General features: G+C 34.3%; 1 protein-coding gene across 7 annotated transcripts in view; it reads left to right on the forward strand.

Annotated features, from left to right (window-relative positions):
- QSER1 (glutamine and serine rich 1) overlaps window positions 1-15,890 on the forward strand; it is a 40,887-nt gene extending 24,997 nt beyond the window's left edge. For 6 of the 7 annotated variants that reach the window (XM_087821798.1, XM_087821800.1, XM_087821799.1 and 3 more), the window contains 8 exons: window positions 92-208; window positions 1,230-1,363; window positions 2,485-2,702; window positions 5,304-5,441; window positions 7,969-8,066; window positions 11,580-11,732; window positions 12,777-12,872; window positions 14,144-15,307. In XM_087821798.1, coding sequence (XP_087677924.1) covers window positions 92-208; window positions 1,230-1,363; window positions 2,485-2,702; window positions 5,304-5,441; window positions 7,969-8,066; window positions 11,580-11,732; window positions 12,777-12,872; window positions 14,144-14,284 — 1,095 coding nt within the window. In that variant the 3' untranslated portion in view covers window positions 14,285-15,307. Of the gene's footprint in view, window positions 1-91; window positions 209-1,229; window positions 1,364-2,484; window positions 2,703-5,303; window positions 5,442-7,968; window positions 8,067-11,579; window positions 11,733-12,776; window positions 12,873-14,143; window positions 15,308-15,695 lie in introns of those variants that run through there. The other variant, XM_087821802.1, reaches the window with a different exon arrangement.
- The last annotated feature ends 10,395 nt before the right edge of the window (window positions 15,891-26,285 follow it).

Here is a 26,285-nt window from a genome sequence, read left to right on the forward strand (position 1 = left end):
AGGTTTTTGAGATTCCTTTTAACTCTAAGATTCTATACATTTAGAATATTTTGCTAGTGTTTGTAAATGTAATTAATTCTGCTTATTACAGGAGGCTTTAAAAACAGGAAAAGAACCACCAGCTATTTGGAAAGTACAAAAAGCTTTATTACAGAAGTTTGTTCCTGAAATTCGAGATGGACAAAGAGAATTTGCTGCTACAAACAGTGTAAGCAAAATGCTTGTGTAAGCCTTCCTTTTTTTGACAGTGATCCTGGAGAAAATATAGAATGATTTAAATTTAAACATATTTTATATTGAGCATTTCTAATATGCATAAAATATGAATGATAAAGTACAGGCATACCTCGGAGATATTGCAGGTTCAGTTCCAGACCACCACAATAAAGCAAGTCATAATCTTTTTGCTGATGGAAGGTTTTGCCTTCAATATGTAAAAAGGACGCAGTATCTGTGAAGGGCAGTAAAACTAGGCATACCTGTATATGATACTCTGATGGTCTGATTTTATGAGACTGACGCGCTGCCTACTGCACTAAGAGGGCAGCTTGATGGTCTGATTTTAAAATAAAGTTAATGTATAAATACCAGCTACTTAAAATTAAATCACTCTATACTCTTGCTCAACCTTTTTGGGTGTTTTTGTTTTTGTTTTGTTTTACTAAAGGAAGGGAATTAGTGTTAGTCTATGAAGAGTTCAGATGGGTCAGAAACTCTTTTTCTTTTTTTAAAAAATATATTTTTATTGATTTCAGAGAGAGGAAGGGAAAGAGAGAGAGAGAAACATCAATGATGAGAGAATCATTGATCGGCTGCCTCCTACACGCCCCCAAAACCCAGGCATGTGTCCTGACCAGGAATCGAACCACGATCTCCTGGATTGTGGGTCAGTGCTCAACCACTGAGCCACATTGTCCGGCTCAGTTGATTATTCTGCCAGTCAAATATCCTGATTTACCAGATTTGCAGAGATTATTCTTTTGTGCTTATGTACTTGTTAAATAGCATTGAGTAAGCAAGCATCTGATTAGCCAAATGAGATTGCTTTGATGTATGGGCCTGCAGTTAAGAATGAGCCTAGGATCGTTTTTATTGAGGGTGAAATTAGCCTGGCAAAAGATGCATTTTGAAAAACCTGAAGCATGGTTATGTGACAGTCAAGCTGACAAAGTAATATTCTGTGTACTGAATGTATAATTATGTAATTCAAAGTGGGTTTTTTTCCTTAGTACCTTGGATATTTTGGAGATGCAAAGAGTAAATACAAAAGGATATATGTGAAGTTCATTGAGAACACAAACAAAAAGGAATATGTCAGAGTGTGTTCCAAAAAGCCGAGAAGTAAGCCTTCACAAACTAGCAGGTATTTATTTTTTTATGTAATATTTCTATGTAGTAATTATTGGAAGGCTTATTATTAGTGATATCTTGTACAAAGAATTGCATCAATTAAAGAGACTGATTTTTTTTTTTTCTTCATTATGTACAAGTCTAAAAAGTCAATGCTGTAGGTAATAATTGATCTCTTTTGAAGTAATGAGACAGGAATTGTAAAGCTCATAGCTGTTTGTGGTGGGATGGGTAGCCTTTTCTTTCTCTGAGTCCTTTTGGTGTCAACCTAGTATAGTGAGAGAAAAAAAGAATTTGGAGTCAAGGTGTGAGTCCAGCTTTTTGTGACCTAGAGTAAGACAACCTTTTTTACACATAAAATGAAAATGATAATGGTGTGTCAAATTTAAAATGAAATAAATTTTGAGGAAAAAAAAAACCCTCTAAGACCTGTATATTACTAAGCAAGTGTACAATAGAATTAACATTATATTAATGTAACTCTGAGTTCTCTGGAGCATGCATCTGGAAGATAACTGACCCAGCTAACTGACCCCTGTGGTCTGTATGGGAAAGGAGATGTAACTAGTTATTCTCAATCTAGTGCTAGGAAGGTCTAGTTTAATTAAAATTCCAACTTATTGGGAACAGCCCAACTTATTTTTATAAGGGAATTTGATCCATTCAGATCTTTAGAACTAGCATATAGCATATCTTCTTGAGGGGGGCTCTAGGATAGGTGCATTTGGGTCTCCACATCAAAATCTGCACCACCTGAGAGTTTCTGATGTTCACAGCTAGATGTGGCTATCAAGGGTTTATCATGCACTCCTTTCCAAAGCCCATTGATCATCTGCTGTATAGCCTCGTACTTGGGGAAATGAATTCATAAAGGGAGGGGGTAGTGAAGAAATAGAAATAGGGACTGAGTTATTAGTCCTTTAATAACTGAATACTGAATGTCAGTAAAGAACACATTTCAAAAGAATTTGGAGGGATCATCTTGGAGATGTATAAGATTTGGACTTCATTTTGGAGGTATTGTTGAGGTAGTTAAACTGTTGTTCTCTAGTGTTTCTCATTTTGAGGGGGTCTAAATTATTTTAATTTGATAAGATTTCAGTGTGTTAATGAAATCTATTTATAACATTGCAGAACTGTTCAGGCTAAGCCTACTAATAGCAGCAAAACTTCTGATCCTCCAACACCAAAAACAACAACTACAAAAGCCCCTTCCATGAAACCCAAAGGTAAACAGCTAAAAGTAAAGGCTGAGCCACCACCAAAGAAACGGAAGAAATGGAAAGAAGAATTTTCATCATCCCCATCTGACTCATCTCCGGAGATCCATTCTAGTACTAGCGATGATGAGGGTGAGTTCTCTGTGAAATGAATACCTTAATTACATTTTCTGCATAAATGGGGAGGAGCAATGATGCTGAAAATTAAGTGTTTATTTAGTTTTAGGGGATTTAGTGTGTCACTTCAAGTTAGGCAAACATTTTTAGTACTTCTTAAAAAGAAGGCAAATATTAATAATAAATATAAATTTATAGGCTGATGGTTTCCAACCTATTTGTTTCAAAACTTCTTTATAATCTTCAAATATATTAAGGATTCCAAAACACTTAGGTTTTTGTGGACTATGTCTATGATATTACCAAATATCAATTAAAACAAATTTAAAAAATATTTATTTAAAATAGATTCATTAGATATTAACATAAGTTTTTGAACAACTGTATTTTCCTAAGTTAACAGTATTTAGAAGAGTAGCATTTTCATATTTGCTTCTACATTCAGTTTGTTACTATATATTATTTTGGTTAAAGTGTATGAAGAAAACCCAACTTTACATAGATAAGTAGTGGGACAGGGAGGAGTATTTTAATTACCTTTTCAGTTAACTCTGGATATTTTTATTTGCTACTCAAGGAAATTTTTTATTTGCTAAACCTGACAAGTAGTAGTTTCTTCAACTTTTCATGCTTGTTACATTAAAATCTAAATGTATCTTTCATTCATGAGTGATTTTTATAACGTTCATTGATGATGTGAAAATACTTGTTTGCTCATTGATGTACACATTCTATTTCATTTTTTTCATATTTAAAAAAATTGTGGTAAAATATAACAAAATTTGCCATTTTAACCATTTTTAAGTGTACAATTCAGTAGCATTAATTATATTCACAGTTTTATGCAACTATCACAACTATTCTCAAAACTTTCATCACCCCAAACAGAAGCTTTGTAACTATTAAGCAATAACTACCCTTCCCCCAGCTGCTGGTAATTTCTATTTTCTGTCTTCATGAATTTGCCTATTCTAAATATCTCATATAAGCATATCTGTTTTATTTCATTTAGCATAGTGTCTTCAAGGTTCATCCATATTATAGCATGTATTAGAACTTCATTCCTTTTTATGGTGGAATACTGATCCATTGTAAGTTTATCCACTATATGTTCATTTTGAAATCTATTGATGGACACTTGGATTGTTTCTGCCTTTTGGCTATTATAAATAATGCTTCAGTGAACACTGGTATACAAATATATATTTGTGTCCTTGTTTTCAGTTCTTTGGGGTATATACCTAGGAGTGGAATTGCTGAGTCATGTGATAATTGTATGATTAGATTTTTGAGGAAACACCAAACTGTTGTTTTCTGCCGTGGTTGCACCATTTTACATTCCTACCAGCAGTGCATGGGGGGTCCAATTTATTCACATCCTCACCAATACTTGCCATTTACTTATCTTTGCAGAAATGTCTATTCAGATCCTTTGCCCATTTTTAAATTGGGTCATTTTTCCTTTTGTTCTCGAGTTGTTTTTTTATGTATTCTAGACATTAAACCCTTATCAGATACATGATTTGAAAACATTTTCTTCCAATTTGTAGGTTGACATTTCACTTTTTTTAGAATGTCCTTTAATGTACAAAATTTGAAATTTAAATGAAGCCAATTTAATTTTTATTTTTCATGCATTCATTGTCATATTTAGAATCCATTGCCAAATCCCAGGTCATGAATATTTACTCCTGTATTTTCTTGTAAAAGTTTTATGGTTTTAGCTCTTCCATTTAGGTCACACCTTTTTTTTTTTTTTTTAATCTTTATTGATTTCAGAGAGAGGAAGGGGGAGAGAGAGAGAGAGAGAGAGAGACATCAATGATGAGACAGTCATTGACCAGCTGCCTCCTGTATGCCCCACACTGGGGATCGAGCCTGCAACCTGGGCATGTGACCTGGACCGGGAATCAAACCTCAATCTCCTGGATCATAGGTTGATGCTCAACTGCTGAGCCACGCTGGCCGGGCTAGGTCACACATTTTTATAGTATCAAAAATAACTTTTATTAATACCACCACTGTTCTCATTGATGAAGTCTTTAAGTATTGGGACAGTGGCGGATATAAGTTTTCCAGAATTCTAATTTTCACTTGAAACCTCAAATTTTATTATTGACAACAAATACTGTTGTTTTCCTTGAAGTGACAGATTCACTTCCCTAATTTTTAAGAAAATGTCTGCTAAATACCCAAGTCTGAATAGGCATACTGTGTCTGTCAGTCATTCTTTTAGACCTAGCAGCTGATGTCAGTGGTGTGACCCAGGGAGGAGAAATAGGTTCCAATGGGACGGATGTTCCCAAATTCTGGGAACATTTTGTAAAGTATAATATTTAAGCTTCACTGCAACTACCAGTCCCATCAAAAGATCGTATTTTTAATAAGTCTAGCAATCTTTTGTTTTGTTTTAAAAGCTTTCCAGCACTTGAGATGTACAAACCAGCTTTGAGATTCTCTCACCCAGGTGTTTTTAAAGGCAAAGGGGAAGAACCACTGTAATTCGAGAAATTTTATTTATAACCTTCCATCTGCTCACAGGGTCTTGTTTTGGAGAAAGTGTTTTTAAAGTTGTCAGGAAGGAATATTTAATGTTTCATCCTTTCTCCCTCCCAGAATTTGATCCTCCCGCTCCCTTTGTCACTCGGTTCTTGAACACACGAGCAATGAAGGAGACCTTTAAGAGTTACATGGAATTGCTTGTTAGCATTGCTTTGGATCCTGACACAATGCAAGCCTTAGAGAAGAGCAATGGTACAGTCCTCTAAGTAGTACTTTCTGGATCTTTTTTATTCTTGCCTTTTAGTTATGTGTTTAATATATGGCTTTTGTAATATATACCTATACTTTGTCAGTTAATAGTCCATGACATACATACATACATATATATATATATTCTGTAAAATGGTAATATTCTTTCATAAATTGTCTGAATATTTGAACAACTTTATATTAGGTATATTTTTATTGATTTCTACTCATGGGAAAATTATGTAACTACCCAATAGTTTTTTTTAGTACTAGAATCTTTATCATCCTCATAATATTTCACTAAATATCTGTATTATATGAAACATCCAGATATCAATGATAATTGGAAAGGTCAATCAGATAATGGTATAAAATTAAACTGTATATTTGTGTCCAGTAAAAGATACAGCACAGAGTAATTATTTTCAAATCTATTAGTCGTAAAAGTGTATATGCATTGGGTTATATTCATTAATATTATTCCTTTATACTCTTCCTTTAGTAATTTTTTCTTATAGTAAAATGGGGATGAAATTGATACATGAAATACATTTTCAATTCACATAGCTAATGTTGCTCACCGGTATTCAGCATTCAGCTACTTTAGCCTTTACCAGGGACGACTAAAAGAAGGAATGAAAGGGTTCAAGAGCCAGTTTTCATTACCCTTATATCAAAACGAATTGAATGGGTATAAGGTCAAAAGATAGTAGTAAGATATTCCAACAGCAGTGCAGTAATACCTATCATTTTATTATTTCCACATACTTTGACATGTTATTTCATTTCAGTCCCAGGACAACTTGAACATCCATTTTGGTAGACGAAAACAGTGAGGCTTGAAGGCAAAGTGACTTGCCTAAAGGCCCACTCTCGCAAGTAGCAGAGAAAGGATTAAAATCCAGTGTCTTCTAATTTCTGGTCCATTGCTTTTTGACCATATATTCAGAGACAGTAATCTGTATGTCAGTCACTTGGAGTCAGAGATTATCTAGTCTAAGACATTTATTTGGTAGACTAAGGTTCAAAGGGAGTAAATTATTTCCTAAAGTTATAGAACAAGTTAGTGGTAGATGAGCCATGATTAAAACCCAATAGTTAATTCCCCAGGTTGGCATTTTTGCCATTAAGTGTTTCTCTCAATCAAAACTCCTTGCATCATAAAATATACTTTTTAGCAGTGGTCATTTCTAGATAGTTGTATTTTAAATTCTTTTTTTCTGTTGCTTATTGTTTTCTGATTTTTCTCCATTTAATATAAGTGGAATAAGGGGGAAAGATTTTAATGGTTATATTTTTAAATAATCCACAAATATTTAAAAGTTGTTTATATATAAAGAGTGGTTTTATTCAGCTCTGAAATTAGTAACTAGATCCTAAGGATTACATATATATTTTCAGAAAGGTCATTAAAGGTAATTAGTGTAATAAAACATGTCATTAAGAAATCATTTTGCCATTGCTGGGTAGCTGGGTTAGCTAGAGCGTGGTCCTGCACAGCAAGAGGTTTCATGTTCAAATCCTGGTCAGGGCATGTACCCAGTTTCGGGTTCATCCCCCATTGGTGACTATACGGGATGCAACTGATTGATGTTTCTCTCTTACATCAGTGTTTTTCCCCCTCCCTCTCTCTAAAAAAAAACAATAAAAACATATCCTTCCGTGAGGATTTAAAAAAAAGAAAGAAAAAAAATGGTCTAATAACCCAAAATATTTAATAACAGCGCCTAAAGTAATTAACTTACACTCTGAAGGTGCTTTTCTTAAAAGACCTTAAAGTTTCAGAGAGGTGAAAAAGAAAGCAGAAAGTTTTGGATAGGATCTTTATTATACTTTTATTCTTTTTTCAAAAATAACTATGTTGACTCTTGTGTTTTTAAAACTGGATTTTGATCATTTTTCTTCCCCTACTTTAAAAAAAATTTTTGGTTTTTTTTTTTTGTTGTTTTTTTTTTTGAGAGAGAGAGGAAGATAGAGAGCAGCATCGAACTGGCAACCTAGGCATATGCCCTGACCGGGAATTGAGCCCACAGCCCTCTGGTGTACTAGATGACACTCCAATCAACTGAGCCACCAGGCCAGGGCCTTCCCCTACTTTTTCTTTGCCCCATACTACAGTGAATCAAGAATATCATACTCAATATTTTATAAAATTTTATAATGTTAGAAAGACTTATAATAGTTGTAGAACTGTTATTATTGTTCAGATGGTAAATGGGGTCTGGAGAAATTAGCTTTCCCAGTGGCCACATCGCTGCCTTCAATCAATTCCAGTGGCAGAGATGGGTAAAACCTAGGACTTTTGATCCTGTCATACTGTGCTGCTGCTTTCTCATTTGGCTATTGTAAACCTGATTTTCAAGTTCAATTTTGTTCAGAAAACTTCATGTCCTATTTTTTAAAAGTAGTACTTTACAAAGCCAGTTAATTTAATGTCTTAATATATTAACGTTTTGAGAAAAAGTTGGATTTTAACAAGTTTTTCTGTTGATAGTTTATCCTGTTACAATAAATTTTTATCTTGTTTTAGATGAGCTACTTTTGCCTCATATGAAAAAAATAGATAGCATGCTGAATGATAACCGAAAAAGACTTCTTTTGAATCTTCATTTGGATCAGTCATTCAAGGTATTTTCCTTCAGATGATTTAGTAGCAAACTTAGTGGCAGTCAGAGTCTTAAATATAATAGGAAGGAAAATTTGTGAAAGCCATCCTCCATTTTATAAAATTTCCTACCCAATAAAAATTTGATTTTTATTCATTATGAGTCTCTTTAGCTTGTCTTTTTTATTAAGCATATTCTTAATGTTGATTGTTTGCTTTTCTCTGCTTAAATTCATTTTTCAGGCTTTTCTATTTAGCTAGTATTCCTTCTATATAATAATTCCCAAATGTTTTCAAAAATACTTCCTTTAAACTACCATTGTATTCCAGTCTCTTTTACTTTTAAACCTTTTCAGTTTTTTCACATTTCATCTATAGTTAAAATTGGCCTCCTCTTAGCACAGTCATCAAAATTCCCTTTACTTGCCTGATTTACCCAATATCTGAGGGAAAATTAATCCTCACATAATGGTAGGAGATATATATAATTATATCTGTTAATATATCTTGCCACTATAAGTTGTTTTGGGTGTTAACAGGAATATAAAACAACAGTAAACTAATCTAAACTCAGAAAATTGATCACAAAAGCTAGTTGTCAAAAAGTCTCCAGCTTTTCTTACTCAGAGTATAACATACAACATCCAGAAGCATTTGAGTCTGTCTACCCTAGAAGTTTTTTTGCCTATTTGTATAGCTTTTCTTTTTATTAATAGAGTTTATTTTTTATAGAAGTTTTACATTCCCAGCAAAATTGAGTTCCCATATGCCCCCTGTCCCCACACATGAACAACTTCTCCAGTTATCAACATCTCCCACCAGAATGGTACATTTTTTTAATATTGATGAACATATACTTACATCTCATTATAACCCAAAGTCCATAGTTTACATTATGTTGGTGTACATTTTATGGGTTTGGACAAATGTATAAGACATGTATCTATTATTACAGTATTATAGAGAGCAGTTTCACTGCCCTAAAAATCCTCTGCCCTGGTGAGATTCATTACCCCTGCCACCCACCACCTCTGGCAACCACTGATATTTTTAGTTTCCGTCTTACCTTTTCCAGAATGTCATGTAGTTGAAACTGTGCAGTATGTAGCCTTTCAAGATGGCTTTCTTTCACCTAGTAATGTGCATTTAAGGTACTGCCATGTCCTTTCATAGCTTAATAGTTCATTTCTCTTTAGCACTGAAGAATATTCCATTGTCTGAATGTACCAGTTTATTCACCTACTGAAGGATATATTGGTTGCTTCCTAATCCTGGCAATTATCAGTAAAGCTACTATACACATCCATGTGCAGGTTTCTGTGTGGACTTAAGTTTTAAACTCCTTTGGGTAATTTGTATAGTTTTTTCACATCCCTGTTTTATCTGAACACATAAAAGTGAAAATTGACTTCGTTTTAGCTAGGTGAAAATTAAGGCTCTGAGACTGAGTTCAAAGTTAACTGACACCAAACTCTAATAGTAGTCCTACAGTCTTCACTGACATGCACTTGTAGAGGAAAAATAATGTCAGAAGCTGGTGAGAAGCCCATTACTAAGAATTTGGTCTACTGGGTCCTAATCAAGTATTTTCCACTTAACTGCTGTCTTCAAATGAAATACCATGTTTTCTAGAAACAAAACAATATTCTTAGATGTCTGTTTTCTGAAGATTTATTAAATCTTAATAATGACCAGTTTTGGCTAACCATTTAAAAAAATGCCAAACAAGTTCTCTACTAACTTGTATTAAAGCTTATGCAATATAAGTAAAAAATTAGTTTTGATATTCTTATTTTCACAGAAAAAAACCCACAATTTTAAATTTTGAAATTATAGTTAATTTTGATAATTTTCATTTATAGCAGTTTGCATTTCTAAGCCACAGTACACACACAGCACTAAAATTTAGAATGATTTGATATAAAGTATTACAAACAGATTATAAAATACTTTCCATTCTTTAGAAATAATTAACACCACTTCCCATGATGATCCTGGTAATTTTAGGAATCGTAAAGTCTTGAGAAGTTAATGATCTATTTTTCTGTGAAACCTATGTATAGAAAAGCACAAGTAATCTAAGAGGATGAAGCTAGAAATTAATGATAGCTCACTCTGGTAGGAAATCCCAAAAATTCTATTGTGTCTATTAAATGAAATAATAGTTCCCTCCTACATTTATATCTATAAACATTAGGTTATCTGTTTCAAAATGCACTGTTGTTGGGGTCACAGTACCAGGTGCTTTGGAACTCACACAGGGTTTGGCAAAGACTGGCTTTGAAAGTTCTAAGTGTTTATAAAACAGCTGATTTTATCAAATAAAAACTACATTCTGTATAATAAATAGAAGGGGGGGTAAATATAATGGGAGCACTTGAACCCTTTTAGTATCAAAATATTAAATGATATTAGTAGCTTACATTTTAAAAACTATTCAAACTAGTTAAATTTAGCTACAAATATCATTCAGTTATTGTTTGTAGCTTTTCATGTCAGGATGATTTGCCAAGTAGGTAAGGGCATAAATATGCCAGTGGCTTTTTTTAAAATTTTTATTTTTGTATGCCAGTGGCTTTTAAAGAATGGACGAACTGGTTCTGCCATATGGCCACTAGATTTTCGGTGATAACTACTTGGTATATCATTGTGGTCAGAAAACTCATCTAACTCTTTTACACTCTTACTTCTTACCTGCTTTTCCTATAGTCAAAAAAAGCAAGAGAAGTGAGCTAGAGGAACATTTCAGTGCTTCTTATTTCCCTCTGTTCTCTCCCTTATCCAGGCTTCGCCAAGTTTCAGAGTATTAACAGTGATTCATTTGGTGGAGCTTTGAAGAACCTTAAATAACTTTACAATAGTTAGGCTTAATTTCTTTAAGATGGTTTAAAAGTGATATGAATTCAGTAGAAGCTGTACTTTGAAATTTGAATTTTGATCTTTTCTTGGGCTACAATATATGGTATGAATCTCTCTTGTGACGCAGGGCAGCAGCAGGGAGCCACAGCTCCCCATCAGCCTCACAATCACAAGAGTACACAACAATGCTCTGTAGTGTAGTATTAAATGCATTTTCGACTGACAATATTTTCAACTTTGCATAGGTTTATCAGAACATAACCCCATCATAAGTTAAAAGCATCTATATGTGTCCTTCTTTTCCCTACCTTGAAGCCAGAAAGGCATTATTACAAAGAACTTTCTGCCTCGTTCAGGAGTCACGTACTGTTGGTTAAAGCGTGTCATAAGGTTGACCCAGATTCAAGGCCTGGGGAAATAGATTCCACTTTTTTTTTTTTTTTATTGAAATGTAATTGCATACAACATTATATTAGTTTCAGGTGTATAACATGATTCAATATTTGTATATATTGCAAAATGATCACCACAATAAGTCCAGTTAGATTCCCATCTGGATGGGAGGAGCTACAAAAAATTTGGCCATGTTTAACACCTTGTGTGTGTTTATTTTGTGTATCATAAATAGTGTAGATTCTTTTTCTTATGATGTCAATTATTTTTGCTTTATTTTAAAGAATGCTTTGGAAAGTTTTCCTGAACTAACAGTAATTACTCGAGACTCTAAAGCCAAAAGTGGGGGATCTGCTATTTCTAAAATCAAAATGAATGGCAAAGCTTATAATAAGAAAACTCTAAGGACTTCTAAAACAACCACTAAATCTGCACAAGTAAGTATATATTGATTGATGTAATTATACCTCTTCCAGTTGTTAACATAATTCCTACTTAAAACATTGAAACAAGCAAATATTTTACTATATTTTTTCAGGTAGGAATGAGCAGCTCTCGCCTAAGGAGCAGGGACTCACTCTTATTCTTTGTTTTTCTCCATTGCCTAGCATAGTATCTGGCATATAGTACGTGCTCACAGATTTTTTAAATAGGCTAGTAAGCAAGGAATCATCCCATGCTTGTATTTTATATTTTTATATAGTTCTTTTGGTTACTGGATACAGATGCATACAGATAAATGAGTGCGCACACATTCCATAAGATTCAGTGTTGATTGCATACCTGCAAAATTACTAAAACTGGAATTCATTCATTTTCAAGCATGGTCTAAATTAATGCCTTTTTAGAAAAAGAAGAGAGAGATTCATTCATTCTTTCAACAAAAAATTTTTTTTAGTGTCTATAGTGTGTCAAATACAGTTCTAAGTACTAGGAATACAATAGTAAAAACTGGTCAAAAATCCCTGCCTTCATTTAACTTATATTGGGGGATGGTGTATGTAATAAATAGATATCCATGTTTTAGTTAAGTTAAAAAAGTTATAAAAATGTAGTTACAGAACAATATATATAGTATGATTCCCTTCCATTACAAAATTAGTGTTAATGTATGTTATACATGGGGAAGACATGGAAAAATACTTAACTTGTGTTTGTTAACTTTGTATATCTCTGAACCAAGAGATTATAGGATTCTTTTACTTTATAAGTCATCTTGTATTTTTACTGTTTAAACTTTTCTATAATGGTTATATTTTGAAGTATATATATTTGGGAAAAAGTGAAGATTTAAAAATACAATTTAAATTCTTATTTTGAATTAGCCTCTTGTTAATAATAGCTTGTTAGTACAAGCTAATATCTAGCTATACAAGTCACTTTTAAGATTTCCATTGAGACTGTGACTTAGTATTTTCATAAAAGCATTCTTAGCTCAGATGCTCCATGAAATAAATCTATAAACTGTTTTCTTATTATAGGAGTTTGCTGTTGATCCAGAGAAAATACAGTTATATTCTTTATATCATTCACTCCATCATTATAAATATCATGTTTATCTGATATGTAAAGATGAGGTAATTATTTTTTTCATTTATTTAAAAAAGAAATGTATGTTTTTCTAAACTTTAAGGAGACTGTAGCTATAGTATTTTTTAATATGTTAAAGAAAATTGTTTAAAAATGTATGTGTCTATTTTCCTGTAAATAATGACTAGAAGATTGTTCTGAACCTGTCTGTTATGTGCTGTGCTCAGATTATTCTGAGGCTCACTGCCTCGCATAGGAGCTGTAAGTGGTAATGTCTTAAGTTGTTAGTGCTTGCTTTACATTGCCATAATAAATGGTACTTTATTGTATTTTCTTCTCTTATAATGTATAACCATCCTGTTTTAATTCACTTCAGTCACTGCTGATATCTCACTGTCTTCCTTATCACTAGAATGGCCCTATCCCATGTAATTGTAGAGAAATGGGGGTTTTGTGCCTTGGCATGAAGAAATAGTTAAAATTTTAATTGTAGCTTTTAAGTATCGTAATTTAAGTTGCTCAGAAATTACGTATGACAATAATACCACTTTGTGAATGGGATATAAGGATCCATTTCCTCAGGGCTTAAATGTAGACAGTACTACCTTTTTTTTACCAACATTATCAGTTTTTAAATTAAAAAGGGTTGCCCAGCCGGGCATGGCTCAGCGGTTGAGCATACACCTAGGATCCAGGCGATTGGGGTTCAATTCCCAGTCAGGGCACATGCCCGGGTTGTGGGCTAGGCAGCTGATCAATGACTCTCTCATCATTGATGTTTCTGTGTCTCTCTCTCCCCCGCCTTTCCTCTCTCTGAAATCAATAAAGATATTTTTAAAATAATTAATTAATTAATTAATTAATTAAAAAGAGTTACGTTTAACTCAAAATTACACCTGATGTATTTGATAATGGTCAGGTATTGAAAGATGTTCATAAATCTAACCTCTGGTTAGCAAAGAAGAAAGTAAAGGTGGTCATGCAAAATATGTTGACTATTTTTACAATATCTGAAAGGAAAAACTGACCTCAAATTTTGTCATTCTGCTTTTAACACAATTTAAAGGAATTAAGAAAGTTTGAACCACTTTTCCTAGCCTTCTTCCCTGCCCCCGTGGAGCCAAAAATGATATGATTAGACTTCATCCAAATTTATATGAAATAATTATTGTCCATGGATGGATTTTTAAAGAAAGATCAGTACTTATAGGTGAATTAATAAATCCTCTTTTCATTTAGGATATAGAAATAGTAAGCCGTTATGAAGAGCTTATAAAGTGATAAGTATAAGCTAATGTGGCAATTCTCTTTATTTTAGATCTCTTCTGTGCAGAAAAAAAATGAAGATTTAGGACAAGAAGAAATAGTTCAACTTTGTATGAAAAATGTAAAATGGGTAGAAGACCTATTTGAAAAATTTGGAGAACTTCTAAATCATGTACAGCAGAAATGTTCCTAACATTTCCACAAAAATTCCGTCTATTTTATAGCACTAATGAAATGGTGGAGGGGGTGATCAAAGTGGGTCTAGGGCCTCAGATAATCAAATACTGAGCAGTGGTCACCTGTAGGCACCTCTGCTTTGATCATGGAACTTGTTCGCATCCTGACCTCTGCTGAAGGACAGTGCTGCTACCAAGGAAGACAGTCCTTCAGAAAGGGACCTACATCCCACCACATTTTTATCCTAATGAATGATTTTTCTATTTTGTAAACCATTGGGTAACTAAGTTTTATTTTCAGAAATGTTTTTTGACAAATGATGAAGCATGCACTAAATATAATTTTTCTTTATTGTTAGAGAGATAACACTTAGGTAGCTTGATTATTTTTTCCTGACTGACTAAACACCAGAATAAAAGAAAGGTGGCAGAAATCATGTTTGTATTCATATCTGGCCACAAAACGGAAAGTATTATACATTGTGTAAACAGATCTGGTGTGCTGTGACATTCTGTATGAGAATATCATCAATTTAAAAGATAAAATTCAGAAACTGCATTCTGCTTTACGAACTCCTTTTACTCTTAACATGTTCAGGAAACTGGATATGGAATTGGTGCAATTCTATGACTGCTTTTTGTGTCAAATTATATTGTGATGAAAAAAACAATGACATACTATTTTCCCTATCTCAAAGAAAAGTATTTTCCTTTATACTCTTTTTCCTTTGGAAAAAATTTCAATTGTACATTTTATTTCACTAATAGTTGTATTTTTCACAAGGAAAATGTTGTGGTTATAATTCTGTTTGATGTATCTGTACTACACTTTTCATTATTTTCAGTAAATCTTATTTAGTTATATATTGATTTCTATTGTGAATTCTATCTCGAGGTAACCTTTTTTTGTTTATACAGATTTGCTTCAGTGTTATCCAGAATATACATTCAGTACTAGAATTAGTTTAGCTTTATAATGGGGTTGTGTTAGACACTGCTGTAATTTTCTGATTCATGAAAATAAATTCCTTACTAAACTAGCACTTGATTAACTGATTTGTTGAAACAAAAATCTAACCACATTAGACATTTTAAAGAATAAAATTTATAATTAGACTACATGCAGTGTTGAACACAGCTTACCTGACTCTTAGAACTGGAAGTGGTAGAGCTCTCCTTTTGGTGCCTTTCCAACCTTTATACATGCTATTGTAGCTTTCTTTAGTTTGCTAGTTAGTGTGTCAAGTACTTTAGCTGAGACGGTGAATGTATTAGAGTCATCATGACCTTGTGTTTTATTTGTGTTTGCCAACAGGATGCCTTATGTGTTTGAGATAAAGATTTACTAGTGTTCTTCTAAATCTCCTTTTTTAGGATTCTAAAGAGGTGGTTAATCATCATACTTTTGTTTATTTTACCACCATTTAGTGCCTTAAGTCCTATCAAGAAAGCAGTATTACTGCTCATTGCCCAAATAAGACGTGCTTATGTGGCTATTGCTACTGTCTTCATTTTGAGTTAACAGGCCAACTTCTTACACTTAAAAGCCTAAGTAAACTGGCAGAGAATTGAAGGTAACAGTGACTTGACTTGAGAATAAAACATTATAGCATTGAATGAAAAGTGAGTATTTGAATTAAGCTTACATATGTATTTCTGATGGTTACCTTTTTAAAAGCAATAATCCTTAATTCAATAATCTTTGTACCTGCCATTAGACAAGATACTCAGTAATCAGAGTTTCTCTCAAGGGTTAAATGTTTCATTTCTGAAAGTTTTTTTAAGCCTGTTTAAGCAGCTTATTTTGAAAACAAAAGTAATCTATTAGAGTCATTTTGGTAACTCAAGTAAGAGACTATCAGCAGTGAAAGCATCATAAAATTAATTTTGCTAAGTGTCGAAGAGTAGGAAGCAGCCATATCCCTTTCTGGTACTGACTCTGGACAGAATTGGTTTCTTTCATTTCAAAGTGCAGAGTAGGTAACTGCATCTCCTAATGTAGTGTTGTAAGTATACGTCTTTACATTACTCCAGCTTTCTTGCCTGAATCACTGGTGGTTTATATTTTTTAAAAAGCCATCTTGCATTTAGGTAACTTAAAGTACATGTTTAAAATTACTAGCCACCTTTTCTTCATAAGGCCCATGGAAAACAGATGTTTCCTGTAGAAAATCACCCATTTTCTTTTCCATTGCAGTTGTATTCATTTTAGTAAAACAAGTGTTTTCATAATATCAGAGGCCAATCTATAATACTGCCTGGAGGAGACCCCATGTTTTGCACCATTTTTCCCTCACTTGATCCATATAGCATAGGCAACAACATCGAACTTGGACCTTAGGGGAAAGTGGGACAGTTGTTATGACAACCATACATAAGTCTGTCCTTTATGAAGCTGAATAAATGTCTAGCTGGTTAGCATTCACATTCCTTGCCAGGGAGTTTGAAATTTTTAGTATGGAAATAACCTTAGGTTGTAGATTGAGTTAAAGAGGGCAAAACACATGTTGCCACAACCCAGGAAAACATTTTTAAGAAAGATTAGATTTTTCTACCTACAGATATCTGGAAATAATTTAATATAAAAAATCGTATGTTGGTGTTTATTTATAGTTCAGCTTAGTAGTTGGAGAAGTGACCTAGAAAACATTAGTAAGATGGAAAAATCGTAAAATTTAAAATGGCTTAGGAAATGTTCAGATTACCTTCAAATTTCTAAAATTTTTAAATGAAAATTATAGATGACTGATACATTATTACTATTTTCAAAGCCTTCCTCACATTTTCTTAAAGTCTGACTTTCCTTTTACTATACATATTTATTTTCACTAGAGCAGCTATTTTCTAACCTATGACTTTGGAGATATGCCCATAAGACCAGTATAGCAGCAGGGTTATAGAATCAGCTTTGGGTCCCAAAAGTTTCTTCAGATGTACAGATTGTGAATTTTATTGTGTTTATAGAATACAGTTTTTGTTTTAAACTGTAGTTTCATCTCTCTCAAAAATGCTTTTTAAATAGAGTGAAATATCCCAGGATAACTTCTTCTGTGTCAGTTGCACTGGACACATAAATTGCACAAATGAACAATGTACACTATTAGTTGTGCATTAACTTACATGTGCAATTTTTGGCACCTGTGTTAACAATGCATGTTTTTGCAAATCACCTTTATTTATAAGTGACAATAATTGAAGTTAAGGATATAAAGAAACCTGCATTTGTAGTCCAGAGTTTTAAATGGTCCATAACACAATGTATGGAAATGTGAAAGACAATTTTGTATATTTGTTTGTTACTAACTCAGATCATTAAAATGAAAACAGTTTTTTAAACAACAAGATCAGAATATTTTGGGGTTTGGTCTATTTTTTAAGAATTGAGCCCGGCCGGGCATGGCTCAGCGGTTAAGCGTCGACCTAGGATCCAGACGATCAGGGTTCGATTCCCGGTCAGGGCACATGCCCGGGTTGCGGGCTCGATCAATGACTCTCTCATCATTGATGTTTCTAGCTCTCTCTCTCCTCTCCTTTCCTCTCTCTGAAATCAATAAAGATATATTTAAAAAAAAAAATTGAAAACAGGTACTGTGTTATACAAAAGCATCATCATGTTTACAGATTTCTTATACAACACACATCATGTTGTAGGCTCCTTAAACAAAGTTACTAGGTATAGATGGTATAGGACCCACCCATGATTTTCTCAAATTAAGTCAATATTGATTAATTACATACTACCTCAGCTGACTATCAGAAAATAAATGAGTTTTTGTTAAGATACAACTCTTTTAGCCCTTTTCTACCTATAAAGATGTAAGAATCCATTAACTCAAATTTCTAATTTTTTATTTGAAAATAAAGCAAAGCTAGAATTGCCACTCTAAAGATGTTTTTATTATCTATATAAAAAGGTTAAAAGGAGTGTGTCCTGACTGATCCTTTTTCAGAATAAGATTCTGCCTTACCCTTCAAATAATGTTTTAAAATATTAAGTATTTCAAGTAAAAATACTGTCAGCATATTTGCTATGTTTTAGTTTTGGTTGTAAAAGCACTTATTCCTTGATTTATGTTACACAGTTCAAAACTAAAGCTTTAATGTAATCGGCGATCTCTATAAAAAAAAGTGTTTGAAAACTCTAACATATCTCCATTTGGTTGCTGACATTGCTGTTCATTTTAGTATTTTCCACAAAATATTTTATAATATAGCCATTACCCATATACAAACCTAAATGACAGAACTTAACGCTACACTGCTTTGTTAATGTCTTGGGTTTTTTTATTACTATTTTAAGAAATACTTTGTATCTCAGAGAGACACTAAACTCAGTTTTTTAACCTGACTCTTCTCAAGGAAGATATGAAAGGGGATGCTGCTACTGTTTTCCATGTGGAAATGTTTTTATTACCAGAAAAATAATAGAGCTAGTCATGATTGTTCTAAAAACAAAGTCAAAGAACACACACAAAAAATGTAAAAAAATTACAGACCATTCTCTACTAGTCTTGACATTAGCCTAACACAGACTTTCAGTTCCCAGTATGGGATGAGTCACAAGATTATATATTATGGACTTGCCCTTTTCTGTAGTGTGGCTTTAAGTAAATTCCTAGATTTTAGAGATACCCATGTTTAAATGAAAATTTAAAAACATTCTACAGTGGAATAGAAACTATCTGGATTATTGATCATTTTAGGTTATGTATATATCTGTTCTTCGGTTAAAATGAATAATTTAGAGCTGACTGGTTTCAAATAAAAGGAAGATACAATTACCTATTAATCTATTGTTAAGCCTTATCTATTTTGTGATGTTAATCAAGAGTCAAGAAGTTTCTTTGCAAAAATAACAAGTTTTACATATAATTTACCTGTGATACATGGAGAGGTTACTGTTTACACCCAAACCAAATATTAGATGTTCTTTTAATTTAGCTCCTTAAAGTATTTAGAATAAGGCAACAATGAAAATCATTTAAGACATAGAATAGGAAATGATGCACATGATAGAAATGTTTTTCTTAAATTGCAGCCAAAATTACTTTTTTACTATCCTTTCCCTCCTTCACAACCTTTCTATGGCTTTTCTCCTTCACAACCTTTCTATGGCTTTTCATTGCCTTGAACCCACTCTTTCAGGTTACAAAGCCCTCAATGGCATAGTCCCTCCTTCCTACTGCCCTTCTTCTCTGTGGCCCAGTTTTAATGAACTTCTTTAAGTTCCCTAAATGCGTATGTTTTTTCTTGCATCTAGTCCTTCCTGTTCCCTCAGCTGAATTATTCTTCCTTCATCTCTTAATTCTTCAGATTTCACTTTAACTGCTAACCAAATTCAATTTTAACCCTCGACCAGATTAGGTGCCCTGTGAGCATTCACCACACTTTGTTGTGGTTGTTGGATTCGTGTTTTCTCTTGTGCTCAATCCTAGCAGCTTCTGATGATAGGACCCATGTGTGTTTTGCTCACTATTGCATTCTCAGTATTTAGTGTCTAGTTTCATTAAATATTTTATGAAAAACCTGGATATATGAAAGTTATAGGGGGCATTAATAAGGTAAAAACAGTTAAGTATTCCCTGGGATTTTGCAATAAAAGCATTAATGACCTTAGCAACAATAATTGCAACATCAGGAGAAAATGTCAATACCAAGAGTGCATAATACAAAAATTGTTGGTATTTTATGAAAAAGTGAAATGTAGTGATCACCGTATTTTACATTTTGTCCTCATGAAGAGAGAGCCCAGGGACCAGGATTTCACATTCCTATCTTTTGGGTTTGAGACTACAGATAGAATAATTAGGGAAGAAAGTCCTGGTAAAAGTGAATGAATGTTTCTGGTAGATACACTCACAGTAAGTAAAATCCTTGGGGGAAGAGTTCATTTACTTGGGGAAGTCAGGGAAGGCTTCATGGAAGCATTAATGATTAAGCCAAGCCTCAGGTTGGGAGGACTTTTAAACAGCTGGATGAGAGGAAAACTATATACTATTTAGTTTGTATTCTATTTAGTTTGCTTCAGTTCTGTGACTAAACTAGTTCTACTCTCAGGCATATCATGTGAAACTTAATCTGGAGTTTCTCCCTCAAAATTAGGCAAGTCTTAAATTATTTGTTGTTGGACTGGAATGTTAGGAGACATGCAAGGTGGTTCAGTTCGGCAGCACCAAAAGAGATACAGCAGAATAGTGAGAATGGAAAGGCCTTACTACATTATTGACTATCTTTTACTAACTTGCAAGACTCTCAAATCCTTAAGCAATTATTTTATACACACACAAACCCATCAGTGCTTAGTTCATCTTGTGACACTAGGGTAAGATTCATTAGAAATGTGTCTGATATCAACAGTTAATTATGGACTTAAGGTCTGTACTCAGTCTGCTGTCTCCAACAGCATGTCTTTTACACAACAGACACTTAATAGGAATGTATTGGATAGATAGGGGAATATATAAATGAGAGTTTATTTGGAATCAGTTTGGTGTTTTCAAGGTGGCCTCTTAGTAGTTCAAAATGCCAAATTGTCTCTGTCTTTAAAAGAAAATATCTCATAGTACCCATCTTTTGCATGTCATTCTCAGTTCTCACTGTGCTGCTCCATAGACCAGAGTCTATTCTCTTGTTATATTTAATTTCCATTTAATCTATGGAAGCGAATGAATGGGCTATCATCAGAGAGTAGGTGTCTTTAAGCAGTGAAGCAAGATAATTCAAAACACTTAGCAACAGCCTAACAGAAAGAGCATTAGCTTTGTTTACATACCTCTATCAATGACTTAAAAACTGTAAATGGGCCAATCAGTATAAAGTCTTTTAAATGCCAGTCCTCTATCTAGTTTATTATAATGTTATTTGACTTAAGTAGAAGTAAGGAAGTTAGAGCTTTTCACAGCCAATGCTAATGCAAATGCATTAGCTTTATCACAGGAGTTTGCAAACAATTCACTATGAAAGAGATAATGCATTAAAGCACCATTCACAAAGCACTGCAAAGCAAAAACTTGCCTTTTTAAAAAAAAGTATGCCCATACTGCTCATGAACAAACACTGCCATTCAAATGAGAAAGTTGAAAAGCCATCACTATAACTTGAGCATCACTGTATTAGCTGCTATAACAAAATGTAATAGACTAGGTTGCTTAAACAACAAAAAAATTTATTTTCTCACATATCTGGAGGCTAGAATTCCCAGGTCCAGATTCCTGGCTTGTAGACAGGCTGCCTTCTTGCAGTGTCCTCAACTGGTAGTGAGAGCAACCTCTCTGGTGCCTCTCCCCACACTCATGACCTTATTTAACCCTAATTATCTCTCAGTCTCCATCTCCAAATATTACCATATTGAGGGTTAGGGTTTCAAAAATAAATTTGGTGGGACAAAAACATTCAGTGCATGATAACCACTGAGGTGTCAACTATGGCGTAGAAAAGCTTAAAGCTAGCCGTGCACGTTGTCATCACGGATTGGCTTAAAATGATCTCTGGTCTATCCAGAAGCAAGAACACAATACACACCTCTCTTCTCCACTGTTTCTTCAAATATTTTTTTCTGCTCCTTCCTATCTTCTCCTTCTGGTACTCCCATTACACATATGTTGTTGTGCTAGTGGTGTCCTATATTTTTTCTGAGGCTTTTCTCATTTCTGTTCACTCTCTTTTTTCTCTCTGTTCTTCAGTTTGCATAATCTCTTGATCTATCTTCAAGATTACATATTCTTTCTTCTGTCAGTTAAAATGTACTATTGAGCCCCTCGCATGAGTTTATTATTTCATTTATTGAACTTTTCAACTTCAGAGTTTCCATTTGGTTCTTTTTTAAAAATAACTTCTATTAATACTTGAAACAATATTATCATTATATCTTCCTTCCTTTACCTCTTTAATTGTGGCTTCCTTTAGTTCTGTGAACATGTTCATAATAGCTTCTTTAAAGTCTTTTTATAATAAATCTGACACCAGATCACTCTTATGGACAGCTTCTACTGCTGGCTTTTTCCCCCCCTGGGTTATGGGTCATACTTTCCTTTTCCTTTGCAGTTGTCATAAGTTTTTGTTAGAAACTGGGTGTTTTCAGATAATATGTTGTAGCTTATAGTAATTTTATTTCCCAGCCCTTTCTAGGACTTGTCATTTGCTTATTTGTTTAGTGATTGGCTAGATTATTCCAGTGATGTCTCCCCTCCCTACTCACCACACACAGTGTTTAGCCTCTGGTGTTGCTCCTCAGAGAAGTCAGTTTTGGATATGCCCATAGTCATGCTGGGATAACAGAGGCTTTGGTAGGGCTGTTTTCTTCACTTTCCTTGACCACACCCAGGTGTGAAAATTAGTGAAAATTCACTAAATTAGTGAAAATTCACTAATTTCTGGCTGATTGCTCTACTGCTTTTAACAAAAGCATAAATTGCTCAAATCAAGGCTCATTTGAAGGGATAGTTTCTGAGGTCAGTGTTTGATATTTGTTCCAAACCCTTTCCCAGCTGTCTCATTGCTGGTTCTCTTCTGAAAACTAGCCAGCCTACAATTTAGCTTCTATCGTGAATCTCCTAACAATCACTTCTTACCACAACCTGCATTGTTCTTGTGAGGGCTCTTAGGCTTGATCTTCTCTGTGTTCTGTTGCAAATGAAGTGAGTTGCTTTGGAAGAGATTAGTAGTTATCTTTTTTATGACCTGCTTCCCATGCCAGGCAAATTCTGTGAGCCTTGATGGTCATGAAGTAATTACATCCCCACTCTAGGAGCCGAATGCTCGTTGGAGGCAGTTGGGTAGGATATGGGGGGACTTGTGTAGAGTCCGATTGGCATGCCTCTTCTGTCATGAAACCACTGCTTTATGAGCCAGGGCAAGGGTAATCAGGGTCCCAGTATTCTCAGCATGTCACACCTAAGATAGAGCCTCCATTCTATGAGACTGGACAGAAGGGAAACCCCACCTCTCAACCATACTTGTCCAGGACTTAGCCTCCAATAGGTAGATGGGGGCAGGATGAGAAATGCTGATGTTCTGCTCCTCCAGGAAAGAGAGTCCTCGCACTGGAAGTGGGGAAATAGGGAGCCCTGCAGCTATCTGGAGTGCTGGGAAACTGATATCCACATGCAAAAGAGTGAAGATGGACACTTACATTATACCACATACAAAAATTAACTTAAAATGGATTAAAGATCTAGACATAAGACCTAAAACTATAAGACTCTTAGAAGAAAACATGGGAAAAGTTTCATGACATTAGATTTGGCAATTATATCTTGGATATGACAAAGTATAGGCAATATAAGCAAAAATTGACAAATGGGATTCTATCAAACAAAATGTTTCTGCAAATAAAAGGAAACAATCAATAAAGCAAAAAGCCAGCCTATAGAATGGGAGAAAATAATAAATTTTAAAATCCTACAACTCAACAATAAAAAAATAAGTAACCTGATTAAAAAATAGGCAAATGACTTGCATAGCCATTTCTCCAAAGAAGATATACAAATAGCCAACAAACATGAGAAAGTGCTCAGCATCACTGATCACCAGGGATATGCAAATCAAAACCACAAGATATCACCTCATACCCATTAGGATGGCCAATATCTAAAAAACAGCAAATAACAAATGTTGACGAGGATGTGGAGAAATGGAAACCCTTGTGTACTGCTGGTGGGAATGTAAAATGGTGCCGCCATTATGAAAAACAATAAGTAGGTTCCTCAAAAACTTAAAACTAGAATTACCATATGATCCATATATACCACTTCTTGGTATATATCCAAAAGAACTAAAAGCAGCATCTCAAAGAGATCTTTGCACATCCATATTTACTGCAGTATTAGTTACAATAGCCAAAAAGTGTAAGTAGCCCAAAAGTCCACTGACAGATAATAAAAATGTGGTATATACATACAATGGAGTATTTATTCAGCCTTAAAATAGAGGGAAATCCTGTCACATGCTTCAACATGGCTGAACCTTGAGGACATTTTGCTTAGTGAAATAAGCCAGTCACAAGAAGAAAAATACTGTGTGATTCCAACTATAAGAGGTACCTAGATTAGTCAACATCATGAAAACAGAAAGTAGAATGGTGGTGCCCAGGGGATGGAGGCTGAGGGAAATGAGGGGTAGTTGTTTGATGGGTATAGAGTCTCAATTTTGCAAGACTATAAAGTTCTAGAGATGTTACACAATAATGTGAATATGGTTACTACTGCTATACTACACACTTAAAATGGTTAAGAAGGTAAAAATTCTATAGTTGTTTTTTTCAGAATTTAAAATTTAAAAAAATATTTAGAAAACAAAAACTTCAGTCTGTTCCCACCACCCTTAGTCAAACACTATGGTCAACAATTAGAAATGGTCTTGAGTTTGATATATTGATGTATAAGTTGAATTCTTAGAAGAGTCTCTCTAATTTCTGATGCTGATTTAAAAGTGTGGGTACCCCCACTATCCACAGTTGCCCAAACTAGAAGTACCAGGAATCATCTTTGACTCTTCCCTTTTCTTCTCTGACCTCATGTAATTGTCCACCCCGCTCTATATATTCATTGAGCACAATGCTTGTCCATTAATGGGTGCTCAAGAAACTGTGTAGAAGGAATCAGTTAAATCTTACCTTTTCCACCCTTCTACTTCTCCTTCAGCAAAAACCAATAGTACTATTTTAGACCAGGTCCTCACCATCTGCCTCTCTCATGGTTCCACTGGTCTCCTCAACTCTAGATTCTTAACCCTTCACTCTTATCTCTACACTATCATCAGAATTTGTTTTCCTGATCACCAAAGACCCTTCGTGATGTAGCTCACCTTATATTTCTCACCTAACCTCCCTTCAGTTCTCCTATTGCTACCCTTAAGGACTTGACCCTATAGCCACACACAGCTTTTTATTGCTGAGTACACCACTGTAAGCATGTTTTCATGCTTTTACTTATGAAATTTCTTCTGCCTGCCTGGAAGTCCTCTACTTCCTCATCTTCCTCCTCTATCTGGTAAACATCCTCTACTGCTCAACTTTAACACAGACCCACAGAGAAGCTTTCTATCCCCCACAGAAAGAGTATGACCATCCTTCTTCTCTGATTCCAGAGAATTCTAAAAATTCCTCTATTACAAAACTCACATGGCCTCACTGAGAGACTGAATCAGGTCAAATAAAGATAAGTCCTGTGAATGCGGCTTTTCAGAGAGTGTTATGCAGGTCAAATAGTAACAATTCTCAGGCAATGGGACATTCTGAAGTGCTCCAAACCCGTTCTGCCCTGTCCCGTGGCTACTTTGCTGCTGTATTGCACAGCTACTGCTATGGTTTTTGAGGCTACTGTAGAGCTAGGGAGAGTGGGATGGGAATAGAGCAATTTAAACACCACAAATCTCAGCCCTGGCCAGGGACTTCAGTTTGTTAAAGCATTTTCCCCCTATGCCAAGGTTGTGGGTTTGAACCTGCATCTGGGCACATACAAGAATCAACCAAATGAATGATGAGTAAGTGGAACAACAGATCGATTCTCTCTCTCTCTCTCTCTCCATTCCTCTCTCTAAAATCAATCAATACATTAAAAATAATAATAAATACCACAAATCTCACTGTTTTGAGATTTTAGCCATTTTTCTTGAATAAAGAGTCCTCAGGTTGTTGCAAGGCTTTGGTTACTTTCTAGAGTTCTGAAAGAGTTGAGCTAGACAATCATTGTCATAAATCACTGCTTTATGGAGGAGCAGACTTTTAGAATTCCTTATTCTGCCATTGTGGAAACACTTCCCAATAAATGTTTCTTTAATTGTGAAGAATCACATGATATGTATACACACACACACACACACACACACACACACACAGCCTCATGACACATACACCAGAAATCAAGACTTATAAAAGAAGCAAAACCGCAGTTCCAATCAAATTTGTCTAAGTCTTAATTTATACGTTTCCTTTTAATATTTACTTCTATTAGGCTACCTTAGCTAATATTCATGCCATTATTTAAAGTCTTACTACCATAGACAACTGCAAGGCTTTAG

The sequence above is a fragment of the Miniopterus natalensis genome, chromosome 11 (genome assembly GCF_054644295.1).
Source record: "Miniopterus natalensis isolate mMinNat1 chromosome 11, mMinNat1.hap1, whole genome shotgun sequence".
Taxonomy (NCBI): Eukaryota; Metazoa; Chordata; class Mammalia; order Chiroptera; family Miniopteridae; genus Miniopterus; species Miniopterus natalensis.